This window comes from Carcharodon carcharias, chromosome 7, assembly GCF_017639515.1.
Source record: "Carcharodon carcharias isolate sCarCar2 chromosome 7, sCarCar2.pri, whole genome shotgun sequence".
Classification (NCBI taxonomy): domain Eukaryota; kingdom Metazoa; phylum Chordata; class Chondrichthyes; order Lamniformes; family Lamnidae; genus Carcharodon; species Carcharodon carcharias.
Genome location: NC_054473.1, coordinates 82,967,008 through 82,990,171, shown reverse-complemented (window position 1 = coordinate 82,990,171; position 23,164 = coordinate 82,967,008). Strand labels below are relative to the sequence as shown.

The 23,164-nt window shown below is 47.8% G+C and overlaps 2 protein-coding genes across 2 annotated transcripts in view; both read left to right on the top strand.

Moving 5' to 3' along the window:
* The window catches only part of LOC121280009 (cadherin-related family member 4-like), an 83,616-nt gene extending 71,128 nt beyond the window's left edge, over positions 1-12,488 (top strand). The window contains exons 14-15 of the mRNA XM_041191640.1: positions 9,437-9,576; positions 12,311-12,488. Coding sequence (XP_041047574.1) covers positions 9,437-9,576; positions 12,311-12,488 — 318 coding nt within the window. The remainder of the gene's footprint in view (positions 1-9,436; positions 9,577-12,310) is intronic.
* A 293-nt stretch (positions 12,489-12,781) lies between these two features.
* The window catches only part of LOC121280008 (histone H2B.1-like), a 151,822-nt gene continuing 141,439 nt past the window's right edge, over positions 12,782-23,164 (top strand). Inside the window, exons 1-2 of the mRNA XM_041191639.1 lie at positions 12,782-12,903; positions 15,575-15,656. Coding sequence (XP_041047573.1) covers positions 12,782-12,903; positions 15,575-15,656 — 204 coding nt within the window. The remainder of the gene's footprint in view (positions 12,904-15,574; positions 15,657-23,164) is intronic.

Genomic DNA, 23,164 nt, shown 5'->3' with positions numbered 1-23,164 from the left:
CACCTGCATGCTTGCTTTCAGTTATTGATGCACAAGGACACCCAGGCCCCTTTGTACATCAACATTTCCAAGTCTATCACCATTTAAGTAATACTCTGTCATTCTGTTTTTTTCTACTTAAGTGGATAAGTTCACACTTATCCACGTTACACTGCATCTGCCATGTATTTGCCCACTCACTCAACCTGTCTAAATTGCCTTGAAGCCTCTTAACACCCTCCTCACCGCTCACTTTCCCACCAAGTTTTGTGTCATCAGCAAACTTGGAAATAATATATTTGGTTCCCTCATCCAAATCGCTGATATATTGTGAATAGCTGGGGCCCAAGCACTGCTCCTTGTGGTACTCCACTAGTCACTGCCTGCCACTCCAAAGAAGACCCATTTATTCCTACTCTGTTTCCTGTCTGCTAACCAATTCTCAATCCGTGCCAATATATTACCTTAATTCCATGTGCTTTAATTTTGGACACTAACCTCTTGTGTGGAACTTTATCAAAAGCTTTTTGAAAATCCAAATACACCACATCCACTGGTTCTCCCTTATCTATTCTGCTAGTTACATCCTCAAAAAACTCCAGTAGGTTTGTCAAACATGATTTCCCTTTCATAAATCCATGTTGACTTTGTCTCATCCTGTTCAAATTTTCTAAGTGTTGTGTTATCACATCCTTTATAATAGACTCGAGCATTTTCCTTACCACTGAGGTTTGGCTAACCAGTCTGTAATTTGCTGTTTTCTCCCTCCCTCGTTCTTTAAATAGTGGGGTTACATTTGCAACTCTCCAATCCGCTGGGACTGTTCCAGAATCTACAGAATTTTGGAAGATGACAATCAATGCATCCACTATTTCCATGGCCACCTCCTTTAGTACCCTGGGATGTAGATTATCAGGCCCTGGGGATTTTTATTGGTTATCAATTCCATTAATTTTTCTAGCACTGTTGTTTTAGTAATACTAATTTCCTTCAATTCCTCCTTCTCACTAGACTCTTGGTTCCTCAGTATTTCTGGGAAGTTATTGTCTTCCTCTGTGAAGACAGAATGAAAGTAGTTGCTTAATTGCTCTGTCATTTCCGTGATTTCTATTATAAATTCTCCTGTTTCAGAATGTAACGGACCTACATTTGTCTTCACTAATCTTTATCTTTTTACATATTTACATAAATTTTTACAGTGCGCTTTTATGTTCCTTGCAAGTTTACTCTCATACTCTATTTTTCCCCTTTTAATCAATCTCTTGGCCCACCTTTGCAGAATTCTAAACTGTTCCCAATCCTCGGGCTTGCTACTTTTTCTAGCAACTTTATGTGACTCCTCTTTGGATCTAATACTATCCTTAATTTCTTTTGTTAGCCCTGGTTGTGCCGCTTTTCATGTTGTGCTTTTGCACCAGAAAGGAATGTATAACTGTTACAATGCATACATTCATTCCTTAAATATTAGCCATAAATGGGATACCACAGGTGTGAATGGGAGGGGATGCACTCAGACTCTGGAATAGGAAAGGCAGGGGGGGTTGGCATTGTTAGAGTGGCACAAGACCAATGGGTCGCAAGGAGACCATAAGGGCCAGGGGTGGAGTGGTGGTTGGAAAGGGAGAGAGTGTAGTCTTCAGCTATGAGTGCAATGGAGAAATCTGTAAAAGTCAAAGTCCTTAGCCTGGGGCTTGCAGTCAGAGAATAGGGGCAGTCCTCGGGCTCTGTGGACAGGAGTCAGAGAGTGGAGACAATCCTGGGACTCTGTGGACATCAGTCAGAGAGTAGAGTCACTCCTGGGTTCTGTGGACAGGAGTCAAAGAGTAGAGACAATCCTGGGGCTCTGTGGATGTCAGTCAGAGAGTAGAGACACTTCTGGGTTCTGTGGACAGGAGTCAGAGAGCAGAGACACTCCTGGGCTCTGTGGGCAGGAGTCAGAGAGTAGAAGCACTCCTGGGGCTCTGTGGACAGAAGTCAGAGAGTAGAGACACTTCTGGGCTCTGTGGACAGGAGTCAGAGAGCAGAGACACTCCTGGGCTCTGTGGATCGGAGTCAGAAAGCGGAGACATTCCTGGTCTCTGTGGACAGGAGTCAGAGAGTAGAGGCAGTCCTGGGCTCTGTGGACATCAGTCAGAGAGTAGAGACACTCCTGGGCTCTGTGGACATCAGTCAGAGAGTAGAGACGCTCCTGGGTTCTGTGAATAGGAGTCAGAGAGTAGAGACAGTCCTGGGCTCTGTGGACAGGATTCAGAGAGTAGAGGCAGTCCTGGGCTCTGTGGACATCAGTCAGAGAGTAGAGACACTCCTGGGCTCTGTGGAGCTCACAGCCAAGAGTCAGAGAGTGGAGACAGTCACAGGGTACAGCGGGTCATGCTGCAAGAGTATTCATTGGGAGAATGGTGCACTCCCGCTCCAGGGAGGGGCTAAGGCTGTGTGCTCAATAGGAATAATGCACAGCTTGGTGTGCAGGGCTGTCTCATAGTCACTGTCCATGGGCTTGTCTGCCTCTGTACTGGGCTGCAGATGGTATGGTGATAGTAATGGGAGGCATCTGCAGCCTGTCTTTGGGGAACACATAATAATGTGGGGTGGGGTATGGGAAGCTTTCCTCGGGGGAGCTCTACCTTTACATCGTGAGGTTCCAGGTAGATTTCTGGGATGTGAACAGCAAAAGAGGAAGTGTCGAAATAGTTGTGCAGAACCACCATCTTGCGCTATCGGAGTTATGGCGCAGTTATAAATTGAAAGTAGGAGTGATTCTGAATGGGAGGGGTCTGAGTCAGTGTGGGAGGAGCACACTGCTGGAGTAAGGGGGCCTTTCTGGGGGTGCCTCTAACTTGTTGGTGCCTCAAGAGTGAACTGGAGTCTAATTAGAAAGCAAGGAGGAAGATCTCCTTGAGAAGAAAGCCATTGGAAGCCAAAGGACATTCAGTCATTAATCATGAGCAATATATTGTTAATTAATATACCAGGTCAGAGATTGGAGCACTGAGCTAGATTAGGTAGCGGATGTCATTGAAACCTTCTCATACCACTGAGGGATTCAAGTGTTATGTTTCTGGGATGGGATCTTAGTCACCTCAATGTGTGTGTTAGCACCTCAGAGATGCAAGTAGGACAGAAATCACTATAGACCATTACAGTTGCTATAGATGACAGATTGTGAACTTCACTATCTTGACCGTTAATCATTAATGTGTTCGATCTTTCATTTCAGAGAGAAGGTTGAAGCAAAAATGAATCCAGGGCACAAAGCTTCCTTTTTGAGGGCCCGAAGGCAATGGAGGAGGTGAAGGAGTTGGGGAATGGGTGACACCAAGCACAGATCCAGGAGGATGCCCCTTCTGAGGTCCAGGATCAAGTGGAGCCCCAGCAAGAACAAGAGGGTCAAGAGGAGAGACCGAGACACCAGACTCACCAGACCTCGGGTATACCGTAGAAGACCCTCCTATTTACAAATGAGTAAGAGACAATGCTGGATACATCTGCACTTGTCCTGAACTCTGGTTCATGAAGATCTGATGCCATGTGTGGTTGGAGGCTATCCCCTGGCAGAGACTTTAAAGATGACTGCCGTGCTCAATTTCTTTGTCTGTGAGTTGTTCCAGGGATCCACTGGGAACCTGTGCAGCATCACTCAGTCCACAACACATAGATGCATAAAGGAGGTCCTTTACAGGAAGGCCCATCATTATGTCAGGTTTGCTCTGGATGAAGATAGCCAGGCTGCGAGATTCACCAGCTTCACCACCATCTCAGACTTCCCAAGAATGCACGGTGCAATAGACGGCACCCATGTGGCATTACGGGCACCATGGCAGCAGGTCCTAATGGTTATAAGCCACAAAGACCACCATTCCATCAGTGTATAACTGCTGCATGATTACGGAAGCACATCTTGCACGTTTCTGCACGGTACCCTGGGAGTTGCCATGACTCCTACAACCTGAGTCACTCCCAGGTGCCTGAGATTTTCGAGGCCTGTACGTCCGTAGGGATGGCTGCTTGGGGATAAGGGGTACCCACTGAAATGCTGACTGATGACACCAGTGCATCACCCTCAGAGCCATTCAAAGGAGAGGTACAATGCTGCTCACAGATCCACGCAGTCCCTAATCGAGCAGACCCCTGGGATTCTGAAGATGAGCTTCAGATGTTTGGACCACTCGGTACACTACACAATAGGGTTTCACGCATCATCACAGTGTGTTGCACCCTTCACAACCCGGCACTGCAAAGAAGTGATCCCTTGCCAGAGGATGAAATGGAGGAGGATGAGAGCTCATCAGAGGATGAAGATCAAGAGCCCTAGGAATCTTAAGTGGGGGACGAGTGTCAGTTTGAATGTGATGACACCATAGAGGAAGCATGGGAGACATGCCTGTGACACTTTAATCACTGCCAGGTTCCAGGAGGAGTAAAGTGAAGACAAGGCCAGATGGCTACAGTTCTACTGGCCCTCAAAACCATTCCATTTCATTCAAAGGGATGTCCAACCAGCCACACCAAGAGCAAATTTAGCATTCACACTTGCACCTTCTAGCCTCATGATTCACCAGGCCATGATCTCTAAGAAAATCAGCGGTGCCCTCTGTACGCACTCGCTTTGGGAAGTGAGTCCACTCAACAATGGGAATGCTGCGGAAACTTACTTGAAGCAGTCATTGTCACAGAAATGAGAAATTACAACAGCCGGTGAGATGAGGACATGGTTGGGGATCTCCTCATCCTGCCCAGGTCTTATTCTTTGGCACTACCACTGAGGAAACACAACTGCTGCTAATCCCCCAAGGCTGCTGAGCTGCCTGCCTGACACAATGGTGCAGTGGGAGGAAGCGCTTTAATCACACAACTGCCTGTTGTTGCATCTCCAGCATTGAGTTGGTGGCCACTCGCAGAGGCTCATCACCTGACTCTGACTGAGCAGACAGCTGCACTGAGTGCCAGAGCCCTGGGCTATCCCTACCTCCGGCTGCTGTGGGGATGTGTCAGTGAGGTGTTCTCCAGTAGTCCAAGCCTACTGTAGAACTAGACCCCACCGAGGTGTATGTCTCTTGCTGGTGGAGGGTGCAGGTGAGCACCGTGACAGTTCTTCCAGAGCTTTCTCTTCAGACATGATCTGGGGGCTTGGACTTATTGTGGGCAGCCTTGTGGGCCTCGGTTCCCAGAAGGAAAGGCGGGTTTTAGTTGATGAGCTTGCGGATTAGAAGACGACATGTCAATCACTGATTGTCAGGATGTGATGGACTGATGGAGGTATGATCCACTGCTTAGACAATCCAATCTCCCCATCTCCACAGGAGCAATCACTGAGCTCCCCACCAAGCTGGGCAGCATCCTCCTTGAATTCACTGAGGGCAGTTATGAGGACTGTGCCTCCCCCCACCCCCGCCATGACTTGCACCCTTTCCCTTCTGTTGTGGGCAAGCTTGCCTTGGATGAAGACAAAAGAAAGGCATGAGCTGAGAAGGGATGGAGCAGAGGTTGGGTGAGATGCATGTCTCCTGTGTGTGGTAAGCCATCCCCAGAATTGTCTGAGGATGGAGTGTGATCAATGAGATGGTGGTGATGTGAACGTTTCTGTGAGGCAATCAGTGCTGACGTGTGTTCCCTGCTAATGTGAGATCCCTGAACAGAATAGCCCTTTGACCCCATGATGCTACGATGACAGCTTGATATTTGAAAGAGTTGAAGGATAACTTACCCTGGCAGAACGGATGAGATCATTCACCCTCTCCCGCACCTGATGGTGTTTCGGGTGCGGTGGCCAGCTGTTCTGACATCCCCTGCAGTGACCTCCGAGGCCGGAGAGGGGAGGCTGGTACGCTTTCTGGAACCATCTCTGAGATATGGGACATCCCTGTGCATCCACATTCCTCCAATTAAGGCCTGGAGGGCCTTGTGGCTGAAGCGGTGTGCTGCTTCCTTCTTGAGGCTTGCCATCTTCTTCTTTTGGCTGGAAGACCATGTCTGTGCATGTCCTGGAGACAGGTGGGATTGAGGGAGCGAAATGTGTATGTTCAGGTGGCATTTAAATATGGCGTCTGGACATTTGACACTTCCAGGTAACAGCGGGTGGACGAATCAGCTGCCAACCCACCCGATGATTGGGAGAGATACTTGCCTGTGTATAATTAATAATCCGCCATTCTGAACAGTGAGATATACGCTGTGAAACCCGCCCACCACCGCACTTAGTTTCACAAACGGAAAATTCCACCCAGTGTTTCAGGTCAATGACCTTTCACCAGAACTGGGAAAACTTAGAAATGTGACAGGTTTTAAGAAGCTGAAAAGGGTTTGGGGGGGTTGCGGGTGGGGGGGCGGCGGCGGTGGGTGGTGGAGAAAGGACCGAAGAGAAGGTCTGTGATAGGATGGAAGATGGGAGACATTAAATGACTAAAAGATTGGTTGTGCAGAGCCAAAGAGCACGGCAATAGGACAAGTGAAGAAACAAAAGATGTGTCCAGAGGCTGTGAGTGCAGAATGTCAGCTGCCTTCTGAAAGCAAAAGAAAGAAATAAGATTACGACTGAAGAAAAGGGAGCAAAATAGGGGCAAAGATAAGAAAACAGAAGTTCATGTATGGGTCTGTGGTAGATTAACTGATAGAGATGAATTCAAATGATTAACTGACAATTCCATTATCATTGTACCCTGTGACCACCAGGGTGGTGGAAGGAGGACTTGATGGAAATTGTTCTTATTTTTCCAATGTAATTCCAGCTCCTGTGGTGGTTTAAACTTTCACTTGAATCAAACACTGGGGGTCTATTCATGTAAAATGAACCCCCAGTCACATGTTCCAAAGTTGAGTTTATCTGAATGTGAGAGGCATCCGCAATAAGATAGACCGACCTGTGGCACAAATAGAGATAAATGGTTTAGATTAAATTGTCATCACAGAGACATGGTTACATGATGACCAAGGTTGGGAAATAAATATTCCAGGATAGACAACGGCCAGTGTCAGAGATGCTCGACAGTGTGACTGGTCAATACGGCAAGAAGGTCAAAAATCGGTTTCACAATGTCATTAAACCAGTTTGCGATCGTCTGCTCCACCCACCAATAGTGGGCCGTGATTCCTGCCATCAGATGTCGGGAACCTCATTGTAATTCATCAGCATATCATTATGAGGCCAGCCCGTGGGACTTATCTCCAGGATCATCTGCCCACGTTGGCATATGCTGTTCACAACAGCATATATAAGCCATGCACTTGGTGGGCTGCACTTCACTCAGGACTTCAAGGTTTGTGTGCCTACCTTGCTTCGGTCAGCACACGCAGTCATCAGTGCCAGGCTTCATGGCAGCACCACATCACTCTGAGGGGGGCTATAAGGAGGTCTCTATCTACCAGATCAGACATATGTGGGTGGCTTTTCAATGGCTGCGGGGCTGGGGCTTGCTTGGCGAAGGGGGGGAAGTGGCCTCAGGTAAGGGAAGAGGCTGCAGGGTGAGGGCTGTACTGGGGAAAGGGAGTATCCCAGGGTGTGTTTGGGGGCACATGTTGATCTGTGTTTGTGGCCTCAAGATGGTGAGGGTTGAGGAGGCAGTCTCCGGATGAGGCCAGACGGAGATGTAAGGATGTGTGTGAGAATGGGTGGTGATGTCCCTTGAGCTGGCAGTGAGTGAGATGCCAGTGAATGTGTGATGGGCTTGTGTGTGTGAGTTCATAATGATGAGATGGTTGCTTTACCCTGGCTGCATGGATGAGACCATACTCTTTCTGCATTGGGTGGCCAACCTCTTCTGTGCAGTATTGGCACGGGCCACCACTGCCATCACCTACCAAGCTGGAGTGGGATTGTAGCTGCCCCTCCTGCGGCCAGAGTGGGGGTAGAGGACATCACACCGAGCCTCCACAGTGTCCAAAAGGTGCTCAAGGGCTGCAATCTTCTTGCCTTTTGAGATTATTACCTGTGAGGTTCTGTTTTTTAATTTAGTGCCCAGCTCCTCATATCCTCTATGCAGAACCTCTTTCCTAGTTTTCCCTATGTCATTGGTACCTACATGGACCATGACCACTGGATCTTCCCCCTCCCACTGCAAGTTCCACTCCAACTTTGAGCAGATATCCCGAACCCCAGCACCAGGCAGGCAACACAGTTGCCTGGACTCACGCTGTCAACTGCAGACAACATGCTGTCTTCTATCACGACCACATTCCTCTTTGCTCCCCCCACTTGAATGGCATCCTTCACCATGGTACCATGGTCAGTCTGCTCATCCACATTGCAATCCATCTCCTCATCCACACAGGTAGCAAGCACCTCATACCTGTTGGAGAAAGTCAGGGGCTGAAGCTCCTCCATCACTACAGCTGGTTCCCCTTACCTGCTTGACTCACAGTCATACCCTCCTGTCCGACCATTGACAAAGTCTTAAAGTTCTGCCTAACCTAAGGGGCGTGACTGCCTCCTGGAACAAAGCATCCAGCTAACTCTCCCACTCCCTGGTGCAATGTCCACATCTTTGAGCTGAAGTTGCCTAAGCTGCAGGCACTTTCTGCAGATATAGTTGTCTGGGATTGCAGTGCGTTCCACAGATTTCCATATGCTGCAGTCTCGACACACCACCAGCCCTGCCATTTCTGTCCAATCTTATTTATTTAATTAGTCAATTAGTTAATAATTTACACGGATAAAGTAATAGAAAGTTGTACTCACCTAGCTTGGAGACAAGGAAGGAAACACACCATCCACTGGAGGCTGAAAATAAAGCAGGAAAAGGAGCGCCTCTTTCTCGCTCTGCCCTGAATTCCCACCTGAACCAAATTCCCAACTCCTTACTCAATCTACATTTCACTCAGGCATAGGGTGGGATCATCCCAGTTAGGCAAGGAATTGGAGGTAATATATAGAGGATTGGTTAATAGACAGGAAGCAAAGAGTAGGCTGCAGAATCTAGAACACAGGGGCACCAGACTCAGGGTAAGGGGTCATCATTTAGGACTGAGATGTGAAGAAATTTCTTCACTCAAAAGGTTGTGAATCTTTGGAATTCTCTACCCTAGAGGGTTGTAGATGCTCCATCGTTGAATACATTTAAGGCTGGAATAGATGGATTTTGGATTTCTAGGGGAATCAAAAGATATGGGGAGTGGGCAGGAAAGTGGAGTTGAAGCCCAAGCTCAACCATGATCATATTGAATGACTGACTGGGCTTGATGGGCCATAAGGTCTAATCCTGCTCTTGTGTTCTTGTGTGTTATGATCCAATTGGTTCCTTTTCTATAAACAGCAGTCCCCAAGTGTGTGTCCTTCTATTAAATTTATTTGGCCAATGGCCCAACGAGGAGTTGCACTGTCTGGTGTTGCCCTGAGTCACACTGACACGGAGGATCCCAGGATTAATTGGCAGCTCCTACTGAGCTGGCTGATCTCGGTCCAGCGATACAGTTCGCCTCCCATTTGTAATCACTGCTGTTTGTATTTTCTGCTCTCTTTGTACAGACAAGGATCCCGGTTAACAAAATAATGACTGTGCTGGATAATTACTGGAAGCCTGAGGCCTGGTTTGTAGTCGTCCTGACATTGTTCTCAGCATTGGCTGCTGTAGCTTTAGCATTACTGCTGTGCAACTGCCTCTCAAGGTGAAGTAATTCCCACTCACTGGGCTGGGGGCGGAGGAGAGGGGGAAGGCCATTATTTTATAGAAAAGGGCCAAGGCCCACAGAAGTTAACATTTATTAATATCCCAAAGCACTTTGTGTCCTAAGGATTACATCTTGAAATGCAATCATAGCTGTTATGTAGACAACAATGTTCTCCTTCTGTGCAATAATGATTCTATAATTCTATTCTTACTCTGTTGTATAAAGGAAAATTCCACACGCAACAAAGTAATGGATGGCCCCACGTTACACTGGTTTCTCGGTGTTGTCTGAGGGAGGAATGTTGATGAAGACACTGGGAGAGCTCTAATTGAGTCATGTGGCCTTTAATACCCTCTTTAACAGATAGAACCTTTTTCTAATGCCTCTAGTGATGGACCTTATCTCTTAGAGAGGAGCACTTAATCATATAGTCCCTTTACAGCACTGACTCAGTACCAATCCTCCTGCAACATTCTGTCAGTACTATCCTTTCAACAAGGCAACGTGTCCTTAATCCTGCACTCGAGAGTATAGCACTCCCTCAGTACAGTGTACAGTTCATGAATCTCTCAGTGCTGTCTCCTTGACAGTGCGGCACTCTCTCAGTGCTGCCTCGCTAACAGCACGGCACTCCCTCAGTGCTGCCTCGCTGACAGTGTGGTACCCCTCAGTGCTGCCTCGCTGACAGTGTGGCACTCCCTCAGTGCTGCCTGCCTGACAGTGCGGCATTCTCTCAGTGCTGCCTCGCTGACAGCGCGGCACTCCCTCAGGCCTCACTGACAGTGTGGCACTCCCTCAGCGCTGACTCGTTGACAGTGTGGCGCTCCCTCACTGGCCGTGACAGTGCGGCGCTCCCCCAGCATGGCCTCGCTGACAGTGTGGTGCTCCCCCGGCATGGCCTTGCTGACAGTAAGGCGCTCCCCCAGCACTGCCTCGCCGACAGTGCTGCGCTCTCCCAGCACGGCCTCGCTGACAGTGAGGCACTCCCCCAGTGCTGCCTTGCTGACAATGTGGCGCTCCCACAGCGCGGCCTTGCTGATAGTGAGGCACTCCCCCAGCGCTGCCTCGCTGACAGTGAGGCACTCCCCCAGCGCCGCCTCGCTGACAGAGTGGCGCTCCCTCACTGTTGCCTCACTGACAGAATGACGCTCCCTCACTGGTGCCTTGCTGATAGTGCTGCGCTCCCTCAGTGCTACCTCACTGACAGTGCAGCCTATTGGACCTCTGCCCAATCCCTTTGTTTTTGAGCTGCTTGCTAGTTGTGTGTGAGCCCCATCCTTTGCCAATTCTCCAAGGAGGCCAGTGAGGTGACAGATACCAGATTCCCTCTGAGAAGTTAGAAGATTGCAGTATAGAGTTGAATTGTGGGTTGCACTGAACGAAAGGCTCAATATATCAGTTTTATATTTATGTCCTTTATTTACTTTCCTGGCGAGTTATTAATCTGTGAATCTTTGCAGAACCCTGTATTGTAAACAAGCCTTCCCACAGACTGAGATTTCTCAGCACTTGCTGCAGGCCAGGTAGGAAATCAAAGTACATTCACAGGATATAACATATCAGTAAACATAAGCTTTAGTGACTGTGTGCTTACCTCATCTCTGTCTCTTGTCAGTCTCATTGAGAGTTGATGAAATATCCCTGCTGTATTGATCATTAGTTAATGGTTGATGGCAGATTTCATCCTGTCCCATCGTTACACTGATTAGCCAGCAGTAGGATGACAACCATGTTATGTAACTAACTGCTCTCTATCTCTCCGGAAATGCTTCTTATCTAAGCGCTGATATTCTACAGATGTGCCACTGGTCTCATGTACCTCAGAAAAACAGGACAAACAGCTGAAGACAGGTATTTTCACTCTTTGCTTGGATTCTGCTAGTTACTTGCTTAAATTATGACAAGGGGTTGTTTAACCTCCCCCATCTCCATCTCTGTAACTCCACCTAACTCTTATCCAACAACAACAACTTGCATTTATCTAGCACCATCACCTTTAATCTAGCAAAACACCCCATGGTGCTTCACAGGAACATTATCAAGCAACATTTGACAACGAGGCACATGAGGAGATATCAGAACAGGCGATCAAAAGCTTGGTCTAAGAGGCAGGTTTGAAGGAGCATTTTAAGGGAGGAGAGAGAGGTAAAGAGGCAGAGAGGTTTAGGGAGGATATTCCAGAGGCTAGGGCCTAGATAATGGAAGGCCACCAATGATCGGAAGGCTGTGAGGCCGGAGGAGGTTACACAGAGCTGGGGAAGGACTTGAAAATGGGGATGAGAATTTTAAGATTGAGGCATTGCTTAACCAGGAACCAATGTCAGTCAGCGAGCACCAGGGTGACCATCCATCCTGGATTTTATGGGATTGTTCCGTAATCAGGGTGGTTGTCCAGTATCCTGGGCTGTCTACACCTGGGATGCTGTTTGTCCTGCAATTGCAAGGTTCGAATGATGTTCTCCAAATTGCACTCTGACATCTTGAACAAGTGCAACAGCAATCACCACCCTCCCCCTGCCCCTCCCCACCACTCTTACAAAGTGTCCCAACCTATAGAGTTTTGGCTGGGAGCTGGTCACCCTGGCAAGCACAGGGGTGATGGGTCAACAGGATTCAGTGCAAGTTAGGATAGGGGCAGTTTCAGGTGAGTTCAAGTTTACAGGGTGCATGATGGGAGCTCAGCAAGGAGAGCACTAGATTGGCTCAAGATAACAAAGTGTTTCAGTAGCAGATGGGATGAAACAGGCATGGAAACAGGCAATGATATGAAGGTGGAAGGAAGTGGTTTTGATGAGGGAGAGGATATGGGACTGGAAATTCAGCTCAGGTTTAAGTATGACATTAACATAGTGAACAGTTTGGCTCAGCCCCAGATGTTTGCCAGGGAGAGCAATGGTGTCGGTGGCTAGAGGACAGAGTTTGTATTGGGGACTAGAGACAATGGATGGCATTTTATGCAGGAAATCCCGGCAGGATTTTACGGTCCCACCGAAGTCAATGGACTTCTGAATTGTTCACCACATTTTACAGCCCCACCCCCACCCTCACAGGGCTGTAAAATTCCACCCAATGTTTTCAGACTTCATTAGAGGGACTTTCTGCTCATCTAGAACTGAAGGTCAGACGAGCTGTGAGAGTACTTAGTGGCAAGGAGGGTTTGAGAGAGTTGATGGTTAGATGGATCAAGGCATTGTTAGTGTACATGGAGAACCTGACAGTGTTTTCAGGTGATGTCATCGACAGGCAGCATGTAGTGACGACCGAGAGGTCCAAGCATAGATCCATGGGGGCCACCAAGGGAACAGTGCAGGATCAGGAAGAGAAGTCATTGGAGGTGATTACAACTGAATGGGTAACATAAACCCAGGTGAGTTCAGTCCCACCCAGTTGGGTGACAGTGGAGAGCCTTCGGAGGAGGATGGTGTGGTCAACCATGTCAATGGCCGCAGACAGGTCAAGAAGGACGAGGAGGGAATGTTGACCTTTGTCACAGTTGCAGGATGTCCTTAGTGACTTTGATAAGAGCTGTTTGGACACTGTGGCAGGGCTGGAAGCCTGATTGGAGGGATTCAAACACAGAGTTTTGGGAAAGATGGGAATGGATTTGGGAGACAACACCACATTCAAGGAGTTTGGAGAGGAAAGGGCTTTGGAGAAGGGATGGTAGTTTGCAAGAACAGAGGAGTGAAGGGTTGGTCTTTTGACTGGAGGGGTAATGACAGCAGATTTGAAGGAGAGAGGAACAACATCTGAAGAGAGAGAATCATTTACAATCTCAGCTAACACAGGAGCTGGGGGCTAGTTGGGTGATAAGTTTAGTGGGAATAAGATCGGGAGAACAGGTGGTGGGTCTCATGGGTAAGATGAGCTCAAAGAGGGCATGAGGGGAGATAGGAGAGAAACTAGAGGAAGATGAGAGTTCATTGCTAGGGCAGGGGAAGCTTTACAGGAAGTTTGGCCATGCGGGCTGGTGACTGCCTATATGACTTTGACAAAGGTAAACTTTCCCTTCTCATCCTTCTCGACCTGTTTGCAGCCTTTGACACGAATGACCACACCATCCTCCTCCAACACCTCTCCAATGTCACCCAGCTGGGTGGAACTGCACTGTCCTGTTTTGGTGTCTCAGGGAATTAAGGGATATGGGGAATGGGCGGGAAAGTGGAGTTGAAGGCCAGGATCAGCTATGATGGTATTGAATGGTGGAGCAAGCTCAGTGGGCCGTGTGTCTAAGGCTGCTCCTGTTTTTTATGTTCTGGTTAACATTCCTTTCTAATCCTACATTATAACAGACTACATTTCGAAAAATATTTTATTGTCTGCAGAGCTGCTTTTAGGTGGTCGGTGGTCATGAAAATCATCGTATAAATGTAAATATTTTTGTTCTTTTTTCTATCTGATTGTAGCCAGATTATCATTTGCAATGGCTTCTCTTCCTATCTCCACACCGATAACTTGGGTGTCCCCCAAAGGATCAATCTTTGGCCTCATCTTATGCCTCATTGACATGCTGACCCCCCCCTCCCCCACCCCACCCCAGGGATATCATTCAAAAACAGCATTAGTTTTCACACTTATGCTGACTACACCCAGCTCTACCTCATTGCCACCTTTCTGTTGCTAAATTATCAGGCTGTTTATCCAACATCCAGTGCTGGATGACCAGGAATTTCCTCCAAATATTGGGAAGATTGAGCCATTGTTTTCAGTCCCTAGCTACCAGTTCCACCCTCACCCGGGCAGCAGATGAGATTAAACTAGTCTGTTCACAACCTTGCTGACCGGACTGACCTTGAGATGAGTGTCTAACCATATAAATCACTCAAGACCGCTATTTCTATCTTCGTAGCATCGCTGACCTTGCCTCTTAGCTCACCAGCTGTTGAAACCTGCATTCATGCCTTTGCTACAGCTAGATTTGACTATTCCAACACACTCCTGACTGGTCTTCCACAATCTACCCTCCATAAACTTGAGGTCATCCAAAACTCTACTGCCCGTGCCCTACTTCACACCAAATCCCATTCACCTATCACCCCTATATTTGCTGATATACATTGGTTCCTGGTCAAGCAATGTCTTGATTTTAAAATTCTCATCCTCGTGTTTAAATCCCTCCATGGCCTCACACCCTTCTGATCACCTCCATTTCCACAACTCTCTGAGATATCTGTGCTCATCTTGAGCATCCCAGTTTTAATCATCCCACCATTCACGGCCATACCTTCAGCTGCCTAGGACCCAAATTCGAGAATTCCCTTCCTAAGTCTCTTTGCCTCTCTTTCCTCCTTTAAGACATTCCTTTAAACATATGTCTTTGACCAAGCTCTTGGTCAAATGATCTGATATCTCCTTATGTGGCTGGATGCAGCATCCACCTCCAGCACCACTGCACTGTTGTCCAGCTGCGTGGGATTGCTCTCATCTGAGAATGGAACTAATAATCCCTTGGGCTCAAAGGAACCTGTCCTCTTCTGGCAAAAGGAACATGTCCAGGCATTGCACATTTTTTGAATTAAGCAAAAGAGTGGGAGGCAATAGTTCATCATGGCAATGCCTCAATCAATCAGAGTTGACTTGCCAACCAATCAGCGCTCTTTTCTCATGCAGCATAAATTGTTGTTCCCTTGGAAATTTGACATTCCTGCATCTGTCCTGATGAGTTGAAGACAAAAAGCTTCAACGGCATGTTGACATTGAAATAGTAGGTGATGAAGTTTAAAGGGATTGAGAGGTTTTTAGAAGTTTGAAACTTAACTGGACAACACAAGTTCAGGCAGGAGAAAGGAAATGAAATGATAAAAACAGGGAGGTCAGAGGAAAGTGCGTGGGGATTGTAGTGTGAACACTGCTGCTTAAGTTATCATCAGCTGTCCTCACAAGGAAAACATTTCAAAGAGCCACAGATTGAGCCAAAAGCTCAAAGGGCTGAGTTAGGAACATGGACTGTTATCTTTTCATTCAGTAACAGTTCTGTTTTTCTTTCTCAATACAGATCACTGTCTCAAGCTGAATCACAGAAGGGAAATGAAACTGGAGAGAAGAAGCAACTGGCATCAAAAAACCCCTTCAACCAGGTGAGCAGAGGGATATAGGAGCTTTTTGAAAAGGTGTGTGTGTATGAGTGATTTGTGTGTCTGGATATGTGTGAATAAGAGTGTGTGTGTGTGTGTGTGTGTGTCTGTGTCTGTGAACGAGAGTGTGTTGTGTGCATGTGTATGAGTGACTTGTGTGTGTCTGGATGTGTGTGAATGAGAGTGTGTGTGAATGAGGGTATCTGTGTGTGTGTGTGTGTGTGTGTGTGTGTGTGTGTGTGTGTGTGTGTGTGTGTGTGTGTGTGTGTGTGTGTGTGTGTGTGTAAATGTGCGTGTGAGAAAGTGTGTGTGCGTGTGTGTCAGTTTGTGTCTGAGTGGTTGGAATTTTCTGGACCCACTAGGATTGGGCTGGGAGGGGTAGAATGCTCGCAACGTAGTGGGGGGTGTAAGGGACGGGCGGGTGTCAACATCTCCCTGCCGAGATGTAATTTTGCCAGTGGCGGACAAGTTGGCAGATTGGCTGCCGGCTGGGCAACCAAAAGTTGCCGAAAGTCAACGGACTTTTATTTGGGCCGCAGAATCTCCCACAACAGATCCCACCACAATGGGGATGGGAAATCCCAGCCCCAACACCTCCAGAAAATCCAACCCAGTGTCAATGTTAAAATAAAATACTGCGGATGCTGGAAATCTGAGAAAAAAACAAAAATTGCTGGAAAACTCAGCTGGTCTAACAGCATCTGTGCAGAGAAAGACGGAGTTAACGTTTCGAGTCCATATGTCTCTTCTTCAGAACTAAAGGGAAGCAGAAATGTGGTGAAATATATACTGTTTAAAGGAGGTGGGACAGGTGAAGCTGGATAGAAGGCCAGTGATAGGTGGAGGCTAAGGAGGGATTGCAAAAGATGTCATAAACAAAAGGACAAAGGAGTGTTGATGGTGATTCTGGCTAAAGGAGGTGCTGATGGTGACATTAAGAGTAGAAAGCCGGATGAACAAGTGACAGATAGCCCTATGGGGGTGGGGTGGGGGGAGGGGACAGTGTGGTCAAAAAGATCAAAATAGGCTAAAAGGTGTGGATAAAACAATGAATGGAAATAAATTTTAAAATAATAATAGAAATAGGTGGGAAAAAGTGTACAGATAGAAATTTTAAAATAAATATTTGAAAAAAGGGGGATCAAAAAGGGGTGAGGATGGAGGAGAGAGTTCATGGTCTGAAGTTGTTGAACTCAATATTCAGTCCGGAAAGCTGTAAAGTGCCTAGTCGGAAGATGAGGTGCTGTTCCTCCAGTTTGTGTTGAGCTTCACTGGAGCAGGCCAAGGACGGACATGTGGGCATGAGAGCAGGGTGGTGTGTTGAAATGGCAAGTGACAGGCAGGTCATGCTTGTGGACTGACCGAAGGTGTTCTGCAAAGCGGTCACCCAGTCTGTGTTTGGTCTCTCCAATGTAGAGGAAACCACATTGGGAGCAGTGAATACAGTAGACCAAATTGAGGGAAGTACAAGTGAAATGCTGCTTCACTTGAAAGGAACGTTTGGGACCTTGGACGGTGAGGAGAGGGGAAGTAAAGGGGCAGGTGTTGCACCTTCTGCGGTTGCATGGGAAGGTGCCATGGGATGGGGTTGAAGTGTAGGGGGTGATGGAGGAGTGGACCAGGGTGTCCCAGAGGGAATGGTCCTTATGAAATTCTCACAGGGTGGGTGAAGGGTAGATGTGTTTGGTGGTGGCATCATGCTGGAGTTGGCGGAAATGGTGGAGGATAATCCCTTGAATGCGGAGGCTGGTGGGGTGATGAGTGAGGACAAGGGGGACTCTATCATGGTTCTGGGAGGGAGAGGAAGATGCAAGGGCAGAGGCATGGGTGATGGGCCGGACACGGTTGAGGGCCCTGTCAAACACCGTGGGTGGGAAACCTTGGCTAAGGAAGAAGGAAGACATGTCAGAAGCACTGTTTAGGAAAGTGGCATCATCAGAACAGATGCGACGGAGGTGAAGGAACTGAGAGAATGAGATGGAGCCCTTGCAGAAAGCAGGGTGTGAAGAGTTGCAGTCCAGGTAGCTATGTGAGTCGGTAGGCTTGTAGTGAATATTGGTGGACAGTCTATCACCAGAAATTGAGACGGAGAGGTCAAGGAAGGGAAGGGAAGTGTCAGTGATGGACCATGTGAAAGTGATGGAGGATTGGAAATTGGAAGCAAAATTAATACATTTTTCCAGGTCCAGATGAGAGCATGAAGTGGCACTGAAACAGTCAATAATGTACTAGAGAAAGAGGTGTGCGAGGGGGCCTGAGTAGGACTGGAACAAGGAATGTTCCATGTACCCCATAAAGAGACAGGCATAACTGGGGCCCATGCGGGCACCCATAGCCACACCTTTCATTTGGAGGAAGTGAGACAAGTTTAAGGAGAAATTGTTCAATGAGATGGAGGAGAGTGATGGTGGATGGGGATTGTTTGGGCCTCTGTTCAAGGAAGAAGCAAAGAGCCCTAAGACCATCCTGGTGGGGGATGGAGGTGTAAAGGGATTGGACGTCCATGGTGAAGAGGAGGCAGTTGGAGCCAGGGAATTGGAAATTGTTGATATGATGTAGGGCAACAGAGGAATCGAGGATGTAGGTGGGATGAGGCTGGACAAGGGGAGAGAGAACGGAGTCAAGATAGCAAGAAATGAGTTCCGTGGGGCAGGAACAGGCTGACACCATTGGTCTACCGGGACAGTTCTGTTTGTGGATTTTGGGGAGGAGGTAGAAGCGCTGGCTGTCCGAGGTTGGGAACTATGAGATTGGAAGCTGTGGATGGAAGACCTCCAGAGAAGATGAGGTCAGGGACAGTCCTGGAAACAATGGCTTGATGTTCAGTGGTGGGGTCATGGTCCGGGGGAGGTAGGAGGAAGTGTCTGAGAGTTGGCGCTCAGCCTCTGTGAGGTAGAGGTCAGTACGCCAGACAACAACAGCACCACCCTTGTCAGCAGGTTTGATAACAAAGCCAGGATTGGACCTGAGAGAATGGAGTGCGGCAAGTTCAGAAGGAGACAAGTTAGAGTGGGTGAGAGGAGCAGAGAAAGTGAGATGGCTGATGTCACGCCGACAGTTCTTAATGAAAAGATCAAGGGCAGGTAAGAGGCCAGAGGGAGGGGTCCAGGTGAAGGGAGAATACTGGAGGCGGGTGAAAGGATCCGTTGAACGGGGGGATGACTGCTGCCCAAAGAAGTGAGCACAGAGACGAAGGCTGTGGAAAAAGAGTTCAGCATCGTTTTGAGCCCGGAATTCACTGAGGTGAGAGCGTAAGTGTATGAAACTGAGTGCTTTGCTGAGCACTGAACATTCAACATCAGAGAGGGGAAGGTCAGGGGGTATGGTGAATACATGACCGGGGCTGGGATTGGAAGACGGGATGGGGTCAGAGGTATGGGAAGGTGTGGTGGGTCCTGGATGGGCATTGGTGTCGATGAGTTGTTGGAGCTTGCCTTCTTTAGCACATGAAAAAGATAAACAAAGAGACAAAGTTTCTTGATAAGGCGTCGGATGAGATGAAGAATAAAATGAAACTGAGGACAAGGACAGCTTAGAGATAAGGTGAATCATTGCTGCTGGAGGGAGAGATCGAGTGTGTTCATATAGCGGCGCATGGCACTGAGGGTGGATCTCAGGATATGACGAGAACAGCAGTCTGAGGAGCGCTGCATGTCCCGGAGATACCTATAATCCTGGGTGGGTTCGAAACATGAGGGATGGAACTTCAGTTGGAATCCATGTGGGGTAAGTCGGAGACGGAGAAAGTCACTGAGGAAGGAAATATGGCTGTGAAACCGAGTTTTAGTAAACACTTTGTCAAACACCAGGAGGGAAATGGAAAGCAATGAAGGTGAACAGGGCAAAAGAGACAAGCGGAAACCCTGTCGGAGAGAAGAGCAGTACTTCTTCAAGGTAGGCATTCCTGGAAGAGAAGTGGCAGTCAATTAAAGACTAAGATAAAAGCAAAATACTGCAGATGCTGGAAATATGAAACAAAAACAAAAATAGCTGGAAAAACTCAGCAGGTCTGACAGCATCTGCGGAGAGGAAGACAGAGTTAACTCTCCTTCAGAACTAAAGAGAAGTAGAAATGAGGTGAAATATATATTGTTTAAGGGGGGTGGGACAGATGAAGTTGGATAGAAGGCCAGTGATAGGTGGAGGCAAAGGAGAGATTGCGAAAGATGTCATAAACAAAAGGAGCTGCCCCCTGAAACCCCCACCAAAACCCCACTAGGTCTATCTGTCACTAGCTCATCCTGCTTTCCACTCTTAGTATCACCATTAGCCTCTCCTTTAGCCAGAATCACCACCATCAACAACACTTTGACCTTTTGTTTATGACATCTTTTGCAATCTCTCCTTTGCCTCCAACTATCACTGGCTTTCTATTCAGCTTCATCTGTCCCATCCCCCTTCAACAGTATAAATTTCATCACATTTTTACTTCTCTTGAGTTCTGAGGAAGAGTTTTACAGACTCGAAATGTTAACTCTTTCTCTCCACAGATGCTGTCAGACCTGCTGAGTTTTTCCAGCAATTTTTGTTTTTGTTCCAGTGTCAATGTGACTGGGGTTATTTAAAGGGGCTTCAGGGAATGCACTGGGAGGTTGGGGGAGGGCATATTGGGTGGGATGCTGCTGGTGGTGTGCTCATTGCCTTCCCACCACTGCTGGCATTTTACCAAAGGTAAGGAAGATGGAGGATGACCCTCACACTCAGAGGCCAATTGAGGATCATTTACAAGCCGCTTCCTACCATTGCTGGTATTTTAGCGATGCCCGGGGAAGGGGCAGAGTCTTGCCAACACCACGTGGGAGACAGCCTGGTGATCCTTTGCAGCCTCCTTGTGGGTTCAAAGGAGGCCCTCCTGATTGGACACCCTGCAGCCCACAGAGGGCAGCTCCTTGGCAGCATGAAACTCTGCTGTCACAAACCAACCCCAGCACCCAAACCTCTCCAACACCCCTTACCCCCATCAACCCAAACACACCCCCCAGTCAGACAGACCCAGCAGGCCTGACACCACCCTCCAAACCCCCCAGTCAGACCCCAGCAGGCCCAACAGCACCCTCCCAACCCCCACCACACCCCACAGTCAGACCCCAACAGGTCCAACAAGACCGTCCCAAACCCCACCACACCCCCCAGTCAGACCCAACACACTTACCTGGGACCTGGTGTTGCTCCTTCATTGCTGCTTCTGGTTTGCTGTAGTTCCAGCAGTAGCCAACATTCCCAGTGGCACTGCTGGGGCTGAAGTGCTGCTGGTTATCCAACTGGCCAGAAGCTCTTATGATGGGACCTTGTCCCTTAAGGGATGGGAACCTCAATGGCAGGCAATTAAATTGGCTGCTGCATGTACAATTGTGCTGGAGCTTCCATAACCAGCCGAGGCTGAATTGCCCCAACTTTCTGGCCAATGGATGTGCAGGCCCACTGTCACCTCAGAGTGTGAATGTGTGAACGTGAATGTGTGAATGAGTATGTGAGTCTGTGTCTGTGTCTCTGTGTATCTGTGTGATGAGTGAGCCTGTATGTGAGTCTATCTGGATCTGTGAGTCTGTGTGTGAGTCTGTATGAATGTGTGTCTGTGCCTCTGTGAGTGTGAGTCTGTGTGTGGGTGACTTGTTTGTGTGTGTCTCTGTGAGGAGTGTGTGTGTGTGAAAATGTCATGTGTATACATGTGTTCAGACAGTCTCACATACTCTCACACATACACATGCACACATTACCACTCACACAAACACACATTACCACTTCTAGACACATTCACATATATCCTGTGTGTGGCCTCACTTTTTTTTGGCTTTCAGAGCCTCTCTGATGGGATTGCCATGATGGAGCCATGTTAAATTCCTTTCCTGGAATTCCGGTGGGAACCCCATCCAAAAATGTTTAAATAGGGAATCAAAGGAATGGAATGGGAATAGGAGCTGCTTCACTTTAACTTCTCTCCTGCTGAAATCCTGCCGTCTCTCGCTGAATCTGATCTCTTGCTCTCTCTCTCTCACTGTCTCTCTCTCTCTATCATTTTATCTCTGACTTTGTATGAGGTATGCGTGTGTATGTGTCCCTCTCTGTGTATGTCTCTTACTATATGCCATGTGTATGTGCCCCTCTCTCTCTCTCCTTGCCCCTCTCTCTCTCTGTCCCTCTCTCTCTGTCCCTCACTCTGTCCCTCTCACTCTATGTCCTTCTCTTTCTCTGTCTCTTGTATATGATAAGCACGTTTATGTCTTTTCTCTCTCTCTACCACTTTGTCTCTCTCACTGTATACAGTAATCTACAACAGACACTTCAAAGGGCTGGAGAAGTACCACCAGCAGTGCCTTCGCAAGATTCAACGTATTTGGTGACAAGAAAATTGGTCCGACAGCAGTGCCCCCTCCCAAGCCAAGCCAGGATGGAGGTGCTAATAACTCAAAACCAGTTCCACTGGACAGGACATGCGGTTCGTATTCCTGACACCAGACTCCCAAAGCAACTGTTCTGCTCAGAACTCAGTTAGGGCAGGATACTCCCAGGAGGTCAGTGGAAACACTTTAAGGATGTCCTCAAAGCATCGCTGAAGAGGTCAAATATCTGCACTGACTCATGAGAGCCCCTGGTTTGTGACCGAACAAAATGGAGAAGGTTCATTTGGGAAGGAACTGAACACATCGAGAGACTCCACCAGAGAGAGGGGGAGGGAGAGCACAAACCTCCAAACAACCCGTCTACCCAGCCCTTCAAGCATCACCTGCCCAACATGTAGCAAAGTCTGCAGATCACACATTGGCCTTTTCAGCCATCTCAGAACCCATCGACTGGAGTGGAAGCAATTCACCTGCAATCCCGAGGGACTGCCTAGGAACAAGAGTATGTGTGTGTATATGTCCCCCTCTCTCTGTTCCTGTCTCTCTCTTTCTCTCTTTATCTCTGTATTTGTGTAAATGTCCCCTTCTCTCTGTTCCTGTCATTCTCTCTCTTTATCTCTATGTGTGTGTGTATATGTCCCCCTCTCTCTATTCCTGCCTCTCTCTCTCTTTATCTCTGTGTGTACGTGTAATGTGTTCCCCTCTCTCTGTTCCTGTCTCGCTCTCTCTTTATCTCTGTATGTGTGAGTGTGTGTGTGTGTATTTGTATGTACTCCCCTCTCTCTGTTCCTGCCTCTCTTTCTCTTTATCTCTGCATGTGTGTAATGTGTACCCCTCTCTCTGTTCCTGCCTCTCTCTCTTTATCTCTGTATGTGTGTGTATATGTCCCCCTCTCTCTGTTCCTGTCTCTCTCTGTATTTCTGTATGTGTGTGTGTATGTGTCCTCCTGTCTCTCTGTCTGTGCCTAGTTCATGGTTCATATTCAGTAATATGTCATGCTTGTAAGTGGCCTGTACATCTGAGAGTGATATCAGTGTGTTTTTCAGTGAATGAGCTGAACATAAATGCTGCTTAACCCAGGGAGACTCTTTTCAGGAGATAGCTGCAAAGCCATTTCACATGGTCAAAGATAAGTCAGCATTTAAATTGTTGCTAAAATATTGAGATGCT